The following is a 14,105-nucleotide window of genomic DNA, read 5'->3' on the forward strand; positions in this document are numbered from 1 at the left end:
GAACTCTCTGTGCTTCTTGAACTTGTATGACTTTTTCCTTCATCAATTTAGAGAATTTTTCAGCTATGATTTCTTCAATCAGATTCTCTATTCCTTGTTCTTTCTCTTCTCCTTCAGGAACCCCTATTATGATGCAGATGTTATTTCTCTTCATGTTGTCATGGAGCTCTCTTAGAGTTTCCACAGACTTTTTGAGCCTCTTTTCTTTTTCTGCTCTGCTTCTGTGCTTTTGTTTATCTTGTTCTCTAAATTGCTAATTCGATCCTCAGCTTCATCCACCCTGCTTTTAATTCCTTCCAGTGTGGTCTTCATTTCTGATATTGAATTTGTCATTTCTGAATGATTCTTTTTTATTATTTCAATGTTTTTTTTATACTTGCTATCTCTTTATTTAGGTGCTTCTTATGTCCATCCATTGTTGATCTAAAATCTTTGAGCATCCTAACAATCATTACTTTAAACTCTGCATCAATAATTTGGTAATTTCCAACTCATTCAAATCTTTTTCTGGGTGATTTCTTTTGATTCGTTTGGGTTGCATCTCTACCTCCTCATTTTGTCTTGTATAAGAATGGTGTGACCACAGGAGTCTGATGGGTTTGGCCTCTGTGTTCCCTAGGTGTAGTAGGTCTGTGGGCCCACCACCCCCTCTGCCACTGCCTCAGGTGTTCAAGTGTGGGCATTGCCTGCGCCAGCCCGCTAAGGAGGTCTTTGTGGTTTCTGCCTTGCCTCTGCAGGCAGGACTTGCTAACATTCTTTATGTGTATTAGATGGTAAGCTCTGTGCTAAGCTTTTATCATTATTTAACCTGATCTTTACAATCAGCTTTTATAGGTGAAGAAATTCATCCCACGTCACACAATAAGTAAAGATGTCAAAACTCAGACCTGAGTAACTTTGAAATTAACTCAGTGCTCTTATCTTCTGTAGGGATTGTTACAAGTGTTCTCATGTGAGTGTGCATGCCTTGGCCCATGCACATGTAAAGGAGAGGCTCAAATCCATTATTGTCCATTGTCCATTGCCTTACCTGGATTTTTTATTACTGCTGGTCACTAGCCACCTCTCTCTTAAATTAATGCCTGACTGTTCTATCCCTGCCTTAGAAGTTTCTACCATGGTCATTTCTCTTTCTGCTATGCTCACAAATGTTGTCCAGGATATAGGGTCTTCCACTGCACCATTATCCTTGCAAGAGTATATATGTCAGTGTGAAAGTGTGTGTTTTTGCATTTGCATGGCAGTCACAAAGAAGCAGATATTCTAAAGATGCAGGAACTCCAGGGGCTGGCTTTATTTAGAGTTTAACTTAGTAAGCAGATATGGTTGCTTCCTTATATCTTGGTAGTTAGTTTTACTGAAAAGATTATTCTGAAAATTGGTGCTAAAATGTCAAGAACTTCATGCATGTTCATACTCTTTGACCTAGAAATCTCCAACCTTTAAAATCTATTTTAAGAGAATAATCAGAAACATGCATAAAGGCTTATGCATATGTTCATTGCAGCATTATGTATATTTACAAAAAATTACAATCAATCTAAATGTTAGGATGTTATAAATCATAATTTTAAAGACCTAATGAACTACTTATGACATAATGTGCAATAAGTAGTGATGACCACATGATCTCAATCAAGTCAATATTTTTAGGGAAACTAAAAAACCAAGTGGGAATATACTAGCATGTTAGCAATGCCCACAATCACATTGTGGAATGGTTGTTAAAATTATTTTATCCTTTTTATTCTTTTGTATAATTTCATATTGTCCATAGTGAGCATAAACTGAATCAATCTAAGAAATGTAATTTTTCCCAAAAGACACTTTTATTTTTAAAAAAGCTAAAATTCTTAGAGCAGTGTACCAGATGCTGTGTTAACTACTTATGTCCAATGTCATATAATGTTCCCCCCAAAAGCAACTCTGTAGTTGAAGCAGAAATTATTAGCTTCATATTAAAGATTAAGATACTAAGAGTTAAGGGCATCCAGTGACATTTCCTAGAATATAGAATAAGTTATAGAGCCAGACTGGGAACCTGGATGATCTCAGTCAAGTGGTTGCTCTCTCAAGACTAAAAGGCTCCATTTATGTTCACCACTTGTTCTCTAAGATTGACATTTGGGTCCCTCTGTATTTCACCCTAGTATTTTATAATCTTAGGATTACCTCCTAGGATACCTCCACAGGCAGGGATAGACTATCTTATAATGCTTTCAGTTCAGGTTTCTGAATATTCTTGTACACATTTTTATTCTTTAATAACGGGAGTAAGAAGACCACTGCCCCAAACTGAAAACAGGAATATGAGGTAACTCAATGGAACATGTTGAGTAGACAACTCTGTTAGTACTAATGGTAAGAACTGACACCTGCAGCATAATGGTGGAAGACAGTGGTAACATTTCTTTGATTAATTATTCCCATTATATTTTTCATTCTAGAAGATCTGATTGATATCCCAGGCCATGTCTTCACGAGAGGAATGATCATAGCTGTTTTGATATTGGGGATTGTTGTGTGCCTAGTGATTGTGGGTGTGATTTATAGAGTTGACTTGGCTCTATTTTACAGACATTTCATGGGAAGAGATGAAACATTAACAGGTAACAAATGTGGTAATGTTGGGATTTCTTATCCTATGATTTCATTAAGAAATCTAATAAAGAAACATTAATCTTCATCTTATTTTGATTATATTGTTGACTTAATCTATGGTAGAGGTTTTCCCATAGAAAAAATTTCTCTGAGTGTATCATCCATTATAAATGTTATCTGTGCTACCTTTTTTGTGCTTACTTATATGTTACCATAAAATGTGCTTAAATTTTTCATGAGTTTAACTTAGTAAGCAGATATGGTTGCTTACTAAGGGATATTATGTCCTCCTAAATGCCCTATGAGATGCTTGATCCCAGAGACTTGATGTGATTGTTCACATACCAGCTGGGCACCTTATACAATATGCCCATTCATTAAAGGTCATTTAAATCAAATTGAATTGTACCATGGTTCATTATTTTAACCTGGAAAAGGAGGCTGCATGATGTACCTGAAGGAACCCTGAACAAGAAGCCAAATGACATGAGTTCTAGTCCTATAGAATTGTCAGTATTTACTTACTATTTCTGTCTGGTGACTACATCTCAGTTCTCCTGTTTTTTAAAAGTGGATAGAAGTCCTCAAGTTTCAATATAATTACTGGATTAACCAATCAATCTAATCCACTGTACTTGCTTTTGCTTTCGTGTGTGTGTGTGTGTGTGTGTGTGTGTGTGTGTGTGTGTGTGCAGGACACACATATTTCAAAGCACAAAGAGTCTCAGAAATTATACAGTAGAATATTGCCCTGCCAGCCAACCTATGTTTGTGTTTCCCACCTCATCCACCACCAATAGTATGTTCAAACAAATAAGAATTTTATTCCACTTCTGTTTAAACAACAAATCTTGTTTTATAACACACACTATTCTGAACTTTGCTCTACTATTCCTTGGATACTCCGCCATATTAGTTTATAAGGTCTCTCATTTTTTAGGGTTTTATTACTATGGATAAAACCCTACTGAGTTTTATTTATGTGGATATACCACTGTTTACTGAGTCCCTTTTTGTAGACACCTTGGTTGTTTACAACCTTTTGTGAAAGATAGCTTTGTACATTCATTGTTTCATATGTGTGCAGAATAAGTGGAGTTGCTGGAAATACCGAGTGTAGATATAGTTGTTATTTTGAAAGATATTGTCAATTTTCCCCCCATACTACTGTACGACCTACCACCTTCAAATGATGTAAGTAACTTTTCACCATAGCATTACCCACAACCATTTGGATATTTGCCAATCTGGTAGGTAAAAAGTAGTATCTCAATGTAGTTTTCATTTGCATTTCACTTACTATGCGAGAGCATGAGCAACTTTCTCTTTGTTAAAGATTCATTTGTATTTTCCTTTCTCAAAGTATTAATTTATTTCCTTTGCCCATTGTTTTCAAATTGAGTTGTTAGCTCTTTTTTCTGGTTTATTTCTAGGAGCAGTTTACATTTTTAAAAGGTTAGCCTATTGCTTATAATATAGAATGCAAATATTTTCCCAGGTTGAAATTTGATTTTGCTTATGTGAAAGATTCTGTAATGTATTCAATTTACTCTTTCTTTTATGGTTTCTGGATTTGTGGTCATAAGTAGAAAGGCTCTCCTTAACTTCAAGTTAATAAAATAATTTTTATATTTTTTGAGATTTTTATAGATGTATTATTCACACTTACAACTATTAATTTTAAAATATAAAATTAGCAAAGTTAATTAATTTAGCTTTCAGCCTGCATGTGTGTGTGATTTTGCTATGTAGAGAGATGCATCAGCAAACTGGGGGGTCTGTTTTTGATATCTTATTACCAGGTCTCCACTTGCAAGACCAGTATGGACATTGACTAATATCTCTCATTCTGATTTTCAGCTAAGATTTGTTTACCCCTCTGGTTGTATTTGACCCAATTCACAGATTTTTTTTTTAATTCCCATTTCTTAGCTCTCAATGTGGCATTGCATAGAGACACTTAGAGCTGTACCCCACAGCAGTGATGCTTATGGTGAGATCCCTGGACAGATATCAGTCATGAGAAAGTGAAAATGGAAATACAAGCACAAAAATGAAAACTTTTACATTTTAACAACTTTTTATTGCTCCACTATTCCAAACTGTTTTCAGCTATTGGTTTATGAAGGATTGGAAATGAAAGAAAAACCAATCAACCAAAATGGAAAAAAATTAACTTAAAACGTGGTTATTCACCACACAGAGTTTGGGAAACACGGGTCTGACTCTTTGTAGTACTAAATATTCATTCACATTTTGGTTTCATTTATACAGAACCAAAGAATTTTATTAGCTTTCAAATTACTTATATGGGGCACTTTACTTTGTCAGTTATTAAAGCCATCAACACTTTCATTATTGGGTTGAAAGTAAATTACAGTATAAATTGGCCTATCTGCTTGAAAAAATGAATTTGAAAGCTAATAGTTGAAAAAACTTATTTTTCATGGGTAAGAAAGCTACATCACAATATAAATTTGACTGAATTATCTTTACAATTTATTGCAATTAGTTACATTATGATTATGAGAAAAATATACCTTTTTAAAAAGTATACTTAATTTATTTCTCATGTCTTGGTGCCTGTTTCAATCACTGATATGATGACTTTACTATTGAAAACACTAGCTCATGTACTAATAGAAAACTATATCTCACAGCATTCTAATGGAATTATCCAGGTGACCCATTTACTGATTATATTAAGAACTGGCTCCATTTTCCCAACTTTTTGTTGTTGTTGATTGTATTTTTACCAATTTTTAACCTATTTTTGATATGAATGTTAATTTGCAATTTTAGCCAAAATGTCCAATCATTCACATACATACACTTCTGCAAAACAATTGCTTTGCATCAATAATAGGTTCTGATTTAAACTGCTGAGTCACAGTGCTACAGTAGAACTGAAGAAGCTTTTACCAGAAACAAAGTATTGTTTTGTGAGCCTTGATTCTCTTAAAGAAACTGGGTTGGGCTGTTGAGCATAAACGAAGTATCATAAACATGGACCTAAAATGGTTTCACCCTATTGCATTTTCATGAAGGATCTAATAATATTTAGTCTTCAACTCAGTAGCAAATTTATTAAATCTCAATATTAGACCTAAGCATAAATTTAACTCTATCACCTAACAAATTGACCATGGAACAAAGATAATTCATTTCCTCTACCACTTTTCTTTTCATCTACTATCCCAATTAGCATGTATTATATTATTTAGAACCTGACTCAAAATTTCCTTCCTTTAGAAAGCATGTCAAATATCATTTCTTATTCTCTGATAAGATTATTTTGATTCTTTTGTTTGTGTTATATGGTCTTGTCTGTGTCTCCCGCCATGTTAAAGCATTTGCTAATTGGTTGCTCAATTAGCATACAAGGTTTGAGGATGCTATATTTTTGTCTTCAATAATAATTGAACTTACTCCTTATTTTTGATATTTAAAAATTCAGAGATAAAGAATAATGCATAAAAAATAATTATAGAACAAAAGAATATTTGAGGGGTATTAGGAATTGCCTAAACATTCTTGCTTTTCAATTTTACTGTCAAAAATATTTTTCTTAACAGCTACATTGAGGTGCAATTAATATACAAAGAACTGCATACATTTAATATGTACTTAATATGTACTATTTGATGAGTGTAGACGGAAGGATGCTGGGTTTTTGTGGGGGGGGTTGTTTTTGTTTTTGTTTTTCATCTTTTTCTGAAGTTAGAAGCAGGAGGCAGTCAGACAGACTCCTGCATGTGCCCCGATGGGGATCCACCCGGCATGTCTATTGGGGGCGATGCTCTGCCTATCTGAGCCATCGCTCCGCTGTGGATCAAGCCATTCTAGCACCTGAGGCGGAGGCCATGCAGCCATCCTCTGCACCCAGGCCAACTTTGCTCCAATGGATCCTTGGCTGAGGGAGGGAAAGAGAGAGAGAGGAAGGAGAAGGGGAAGGGTGAAGAAGCAGATGGGTGCTTTTCCTGTGCGCCATGGCAAGGAATCAAACCCAGGACTTCCACACACCGGGCCGACACTCTACTGCTGAGCCAACTGGCCAGGGCCAGGATGCTGTTTTTAACTTTTCTTTTTCAGTAATTCCATTCCCATTTTTTGTGACTTTCACTGAAATTTGAGCTAAACTTTCATTTACACACTCATTAAAAGAATAAACCTTATCTCCTAGATGGAAAGACATACGATGCTTTTGTGTCTTACCTAAGAGAATGTCGGCCTGAGCATGGAGAGGAACACACTTTTGCTGTGGAGATTTTGCCCAGGGTGTTGGAAAAACATTTTGGGTATAAATTATGCATATTTGAAAGGGATGTTGTGCCTGGAGGAGGTAAGAAAAAGAATGCCTCATAGAAAACTAGTGGATACTTTCTTTTTGTAAGATGGATAGCTGAGCTTAACCTTGTTTTACTTTAAAAAAACCGACTAAACATGGTCCTCAAGCCAGGAACCAGGCAAATTAATATAATGAATAGTTAGAAAATCAACTCACTACACTGTTCCAAATAATGGCTTCTCTGGGACCCTATTTATTCATTGAACTCCACAGTCCTCTGAAATTTGGGGAAAGGGACTGAATATTCCATTTCTAGCACCAGGCCCAAAACTGGTTTTATCATGAGGCATTTATTTAGAAATACCCCACAGTAGTTAAGAATACTTCTTTTGATAATATTTTGTATAGTATCACCAGATCCTAGTTTAATACATCATTTTTTGGATGATAAACACAGAAAATGCTTGTTATTTATTCTGTTGACATGGGTGATAAAATTAAAGTAGGACATAAGACAGCTGGAAAAAAATAAATAAAGGAAGATTGGTTCATATCATATTTGAGTTATGGAATTCAATTTTTAAATTAGTGTATGAATACAAATGGCCATCACACATACCACGAAGCAAAGCACAGTTAGAATCAAAGATAGTAACATTTCCATGTTTTCTCTGGTTTTTCAGAGCAAATCTTTGAAAGTTGGTGTCATAGGTGTTGATGTGTTGCAAATGATGTAACACAAATGTCTTCATTGTTACCATCCTTTTTTCATTTATCCATCATTTACTGAGTGCCATTCCTGTGCCAAATTCTGAACTAGGCATTAAATATATGGCAGTAAATTTAAAAATGACTGTGCCTTCTCTTTCTTATCTCACAAATTAGAAAGATATTATATACTACTGCCTAGTTATATTGAACATCTCAAAGGGAATAATATGCCAAATTATCAGATGCATACAATGCTGTGGTATTTTTGTGTGTCAAGTCTTTCTGAGCACACAGAAAGTGTTATTGCTTGACTTTCCATTATTATTTTACCATTATTATCCAGTAGTCATTTTGAAAAAATAGATTTCCTCTTAGTTCTTAGATAAAAATAATGTTTGTCCTCAGTTATAATGAGTTTTGGTTAAAAATATCTTTTTTTTTTTAATTCAGTGAAAGGAGGGGAGGCAGAGAGACAGACTCTTGCACACACCCTGACCGAAATTCACCTGGCGAACCTAGTAGGGGCTGATGCTCTGCCCATCTGGGGTGTTGCTCCATTGTTCAGCAACTGAGCTCTTCTTAGTGCCTGAGGCAGAGGTCATGAAGCCATCCTCAGCACCTGGAGCCAACTTGCTCCTTTTGAACCATGGCTTCAGCAGAAGAAGAGAGAAAGATAGAGAGAAAGAGAAGCAAGAGAAGTAAGGGTGGAGAAGCAGATGGGCTCTTCTCCTGTGTGCCCTGACTGGGAATTGAACCCGGGACATCTATGCTCCAGGACAAGGCTCTGCCACTGAGCCACCCAGCCAGGGCCTAAAACCTCTATTTGAACAGGGATAGAGGTCTACAACAGAGGCTGGCAATGTACTTACAATCCATAGGTCACTAAGAACCTGCCACCTTTGTTGAAGCACAGCTACAAACATTTTCTTACATGTTGTCCTGGTTTGCTTTTTTAAGTTACCACAGCAGAGGTGAGTTGTTGTGACCCAAGCTTACTAAACTGCAAACCCTATAATATTTATTATCAGACTTTTTACAGAAAGAATGTGTCAGACCCTCATATAAAATAATGACAGTGTTTTATTTTTTTCTTTCTAAGTCCTGATTTTAACATGCTCCTACATACACATTTAAAGGCTAGATAGTATAATAGTTAGAAACAAGTAATTGAGAACCAGACCATGGGGTCAGATTCTGCTTCTGCCATTTACTAGCTGTGTGACTCTGTATGAATTATTTAACCACTCTGTGCTCTGACTTCCTCATCTTTAAAACAAGTATGATACTTTCTTTATAGGGTCATTAGGATGATTAGATGAGTTAATGTACATAAAATGGCATAGTAAAGGGTGTAGCATAGAGTAAGTGATAAGTAAGTATTCATTATTATTGTTACCTAGATATTTGCTTTAAATGGACATATAAAATTGAGAATAAATGATTTGTCTTAAAGAAAAACTTATTGGTGGAGTTAATAATATGGAATTAGACTGTGCAAAGTGATTTTTTCTTTATGCTCACCTTTTCAGTTCTCTTAAATGAATATTCCACATCTTGCATTTTCAGCTGTTGTTGATGAAATCCATTCACTGATAGAGAAAAGTCGAAGACTAATCATTGTCTTAAGTAAAAGTTACATGTCTAATGAAGTCAGGTATGAACTTGAAAGTGGACTCCATGAAGCACTGGTGGAAAGGAAAATTAAAATAATATTAATTGAATTTACACCCTTCAGTGATTTCACATTCTTGCCTCAATCATTAAAGCTTTTGAAATCTCATAGAGTTCTGAAGTGGAAGGCTGATAAATCTTTGTCTTATAACTCAAGGTTCTGGAAAAATCTTCTTTATTTGATGCCTGCAAAAATGGTCAAGCCTTGTGGTGATGAACCAGAAGTCTTGCCTATGCTTTCACTGTCCTGATATTTAGAAAGGCTGAGTGTTAGAAAGAACTTCTGACACTGGAGATCGAGTGGATGAGCCTGTTCATAACCAAGGGCATCATTCAAAACATTTAACTCTACTCTTTGAAAATCCTACTCATAGTTTGGTGATGAACTATCGGAAGGTTGCCAGGGATGACTGAACATGAGCTGTGGTCATGTATTTTCAAAAGACCTTGAAATTTAAAAGAAACAGGTCTCTTGTTTCTCCCTCTTCTATAACTGGACATTGAGATTGGGAATTATGCAAAATAACTTATGCCTTACAACAAAGGCACATCTTTGAGAATTTTTTTGCTAACAATTAAACGAAAGGAATTTAAGTTTATGAAGTGGCATTTTCTATGAGCCAGAGGCAACATAGTAATTGGAATGATGTCATCACCATCACTCTTGCACGATAGTTACCTACCTCTAGACACGATGGACAGCCCATGGGATGTGGGAGGTTGCTGGCAGGCTGTGTGCAGAGCGAGGAGTGAGGTGTGAGCTGCTGTCATGGGGCCATGGCTTCAGGATGTGTTTAGTGTGTTGCAACCACAGATGCAGGCCTGTAGTTCTCGGAGCCCCATGAAGACACGGCACAGGCCATGCTTAATTGGGTCTCATTTGTGGGAACTTCTTAAAAGCAACCTAAAACAACTTTTTATCTTTTATGAGAAATACAAATTTTAATTCAAATAATTCTCCAGGTCTTCAAAATTGATCAAAAAAACTTGTTGATTTTACATAAATGTTTATATATGCGATGGGTATAAGCTATTAAGCAACAAGAAATGATGGTTACTTGCTTGATTTTTAAAAGTTATTTACTACAATGCTGTTAGGTGGAAGCAGCATGGTAGAGTGGTTTGGTGTGTGAACTGTGCGACTAAGATGCTTGAGATCAAATCCTGGGATTGCTACTCACTTTTGTGATCTCTGAATTCTTTTCTAACAGATCTGTATCTCAGTTTCCTCATCTGTAAAATTAGAATTTATAATAATCACACCTACTTCACATGAATAAATAAAGTATTTACAACAGTTCTTAGCCCAGATTTAACACTCTGTAAGTGTTGTTATTACTGTTGTTGTTGCTCTTAAGTATGACTTAGATCAATTTTTTTTTAGCAGTGGAGTAGAATGGAAGCCAGAGAGCAAAAAAGAAAAGAGATCAGGAGAAGAGACAGTTATACTTGAGGACATCAGTATACAGAGAGAAGTAAATAGGAGAAGTATACCAGTAAGGCCAAAAATGTTTTTTCATTGGACACATGCAATTTTTGACATTAGAAGACATATATCTGTTTGCCTAACATGAGCCCAGAACTGTGGGCCTTCTTGGTGGCTTCATTCATGTTGGTCCAGGAAAACATTCAGTGAGACATAAACACCGGCCTTAGAGGAAAAGAAAAACGTTGGTACAATCAACAGTTCTAATGCTATAGAAATGTTTACCTGAAACCTACATACTCATTGATCAGTGTCTCCCCATTACATTTAATTTTCTAAATAATTTTCTTTTAAATGGGGAAACAAAGAAAAATATTTGGAAGGCTGATTAGAGCATATGTGTGCAGTATAAATTTTCCAGAAAAGTTTGAAGCAGAGACTGTTTTAAACAGCTTTTAAAAATTAGGAAATAATGATATTTTCAGTGTCAGAAAGTGATTTAATCATTGTGGAGCTTACAGTTTTGTGTTCTTCTTGTATGGCTAAAAATTAAAGAACTGAATTATTGACATGTTTCACATGTGAAAATATATGATTGGAGAAATTTTATTGTTATCATTATAGTCTCTAATACATATAAAAATATGCTTTGTTTATTATGTATACTTCAAAATGTATTATATGCATTTTTATTGTTTGTGTTAAATGTACATATTAAAGATATGCTTTAAAATATATTAATGAACCATTGGTCTAATGACTTTAGTATGTTTCATTTTAAGATTCTAATCCTTGTTCTCAATGTAGATTTTCACCTATTTTAGAAAGGTATGGGTCATCCTACACCAATCTTTTTTTTTTTTTTTAATGTTTGTTTTTTTTGTTTTGTTTTGTTTTTATTAAAATGTAATTTATTTAGTTTTAGGCCATACAGTGTTTTATTCTAAATATTCTTATATTTATTTTATATGGTTTTAATGTTTTCTTTTTTTTTTTTTTTAATAAATTTTTATTTTAATGGGGTGACATCAATAAATCAGGGTATCAGGGTACATACATTCAAAGAAAACATTTCCAGGTTATCTTGTCATTTAGTTCTGTTGCATACCCATCACCCGAAAAGAGATCATCCTCCGCCACCCTCCATCCAGTTCTCTCTGTACCTTCCCCCTCCCCCTCTCCCTCCTTCCCTCCCCCCACCCCCCATAGCCAACACACTCCTGTCCATGCCTCCTAGTCTCGCTTTTATGTCCCCCCAATATATGGAATCCTGCAGTTCCTGTTTTTTTCTGATTCGCTTATTTCACCCCACACAATGCTACCAAGAGTCCACCATTCCACTATAAGTGATCTGATGTCACCATTTCTCCTAGCTGAATAATATACCATGGTGTATATGTGCCCCATCTTCTTCATCCAGTCCTCTATTTTTTTTACAGTGATTAAAAGCCTTTAAGCAAACTCTTGGCCCATACTGCAAGAATCCCTAAAAGAGTAGTGTCCTTAACATGTTCCCCAAGTCCAAGATGGCCCCATCACCATGCCAAATCCCTGAAAAATGCAACCCAACCACAGTTCAGTCTGTTAGGAGCTGTCACAGGGAGCAGGAGTCCAGGAAAGTTCCCTACAGGAAAAGTCCGCATGGCACTGGAATTGTTGTCACCATTCTATACTTTGCAGCTCATGTCCAAGTCCCAATGACCGCTGCTTCTAGCTGGTAATGATTCAGGTAGACTGGAAAATGCCATTTGCAGCATGCGTGGATATGGAGCTTCTGTTCTCCTCTGCCTGGAGAGATAAGACCAGGTTGCTTTTCCCTGGAGCTCTGTGACTGTGGCCTGGTAAAGAGAACCTTGGGATACACTAAGCTGGGTGGCAAAGGTAAATTCATAATACAAGTTGGCAAAAGGAGGAAAGAGAGCTCTAAATTAGGAGTAGGTCCCAGCCCGAAATATGAGTGGGGCATTGAGGTAGGAGGGATAAAGGAAACACTATATATTAAGCAAAGCAGCAGAAAATAGGACTATCAACACCCACAACAGAGATCTTTGAGGGAAGAATAAAAAACCTGACTATTCAGGCAAAATATAGTTAAGTGGCCCTTGTGCGAATGAGATCAGTTTACCTGCTTCTTGGAAGAAATACCCTAGGCTCGTCCACAGTATCGTAGATGGGGCCCACGGCCCTGCGCACCTTCAGCCTTCAGTGGCAAACCCCAGCTTTCTGTGCAAGGTTAGGTCATAGGTGGCTGGAGCAGGGCTGGAAGAGACTGAACCCTCCCTTAGAGGAGCGAGGGGGAAGCCCACCTTCCAGTGTCCCTGTTTCCTCACAGCAGAGGCGTGTAAGCCTGGCAGGCTTTAGCTCAATGACCTTCCTTTCCACTATTGAAGCAGGACCCAGATGGCATCCTATGAGACCCCTTTGGGGTGTTGGAGCCTTTAAGGGTGTATCCTAAAAGCTGGTAGTTCCCCTGATCTCTCTTGGGCTTTTTCTGCCTCTAGGTATCTTAAAAGCCATTCTCAGAAGATCTCGCTGAAGGGTTTGAGGATCCCCATCTGCCTATATAAATCTTTTCCATATATCTGGAGCTATTTGGAAAAAAGACAGAACAGTGTTATTAGCTAGATCTAATAAAGAAGGTAGTAGTTTGCAGGCGAAAAAGGTCTGGTGTCTCCTGTTCAAAAGAAATGTAAATTTTTTTTTTTTAAGTAAAAAGCATGATATGGTAGACCCGTCGGAGTCATTGGCCTGGTGTTCAGGATTCCCGGGTTCGATTCCTGGCCAGAGCACACAGGAGAAGCGCCCATCTACCTCTCCACTCCTCCCCCTCTCCTTTCTCTTCGTCTCTCTCCTCCCGCCCACAGCCAAGGCTCCACTGGAGCAAATCCACCCTGGGCACTAAGGATGGCCCCATGACCTCTGCTCCAGTCACTAGAATGGCTCCGGTCCTAACAGAGCAACACCCCAGATGGGCAGAGCATTCCCCCCAGTAGGCATGCCAGGTGGATCCCAGTCAGGCACATGCAGGAGTCTGTCTGACTGCCTCCCCATCCCCATCCTCAGAAATATACAAAAAAATAAATAAATAAAAGAAAAAATACTCAAAAAAAAAAAAAAGGTGGGGGGGGGCATTCCCTTGTGCTTAAGCTCCAGGGAGCATGGAGTGAGCTTGAGTATGTCCTATGAAACATGGAGCTCTATGTTGACATATAAGTCTTTGAAGAAGGAGGAACTGCTGAAATAGTTTATCAGCATTTGTCCCTAAGACAGCAGTCTTTATAGTGGGAACACCATATGTAAATATTTGCTGTCTGTCTATAGATTAAGTGGGGAATATGGCAAATGCTGAAAAGCCATGATCTTTGTGCCCCTCCCCTCCCCCAACCCACTCCCCCTCCTCCCCCCACC

The 14,105-nt window shown here is 37.0% G+C and overlaps 1 protein-coding gene across 1 annotated transcript in view; it reads left to right on the forward strand.

The window, feature by feature from the left end:
- The window catches only part of IL18R1 (interleukin 18 receptor 1), a 51,049-nt gene extending 41,358 nt beyond the window's left edge, over positions 1 to 9,691 (forward strand). The window contains exons 9-11 of the mRNA XM_066372296.1: positions 2,448 to 2,609; positions 6,785 to 6,943; positions 9,167 to 9,691. Of these exons, the coding sequence (XP_066228393.1) occupies positions 2,448 to 2,609; positions 6,785 to 6,943; positions 9,167 to 9,522 (677 nt within the window). The 3' untranslated portion in view covers positions 9,523 to 9,691. The remainder of the gene's footprint in view (positions 1 to 2,447; positions 2,610 to 6,784; positions 6,944 to 9,166) is intronic.
- Positions 9,692 to 14,105: the final 4,414 nt, after the last annotated feature.

This window comes from Saccopteryx leptura, chromosome 3 (genome assembly GCF_036850995.1).
Source record: "Saccopteryx leptura isolate mSacLep1 chromosome 3, mSacLep1_pri_phased_curated, whole genome shotgun sequence".
In the NCBI taxonomy this organism is placed as follows: domain Eukaryota; kingdom Metazoa; phylum Chordata; class Mammalia; order Chiroptera; family Emballonuridae; genus Saccopteryx; species Saccopteryx leptura.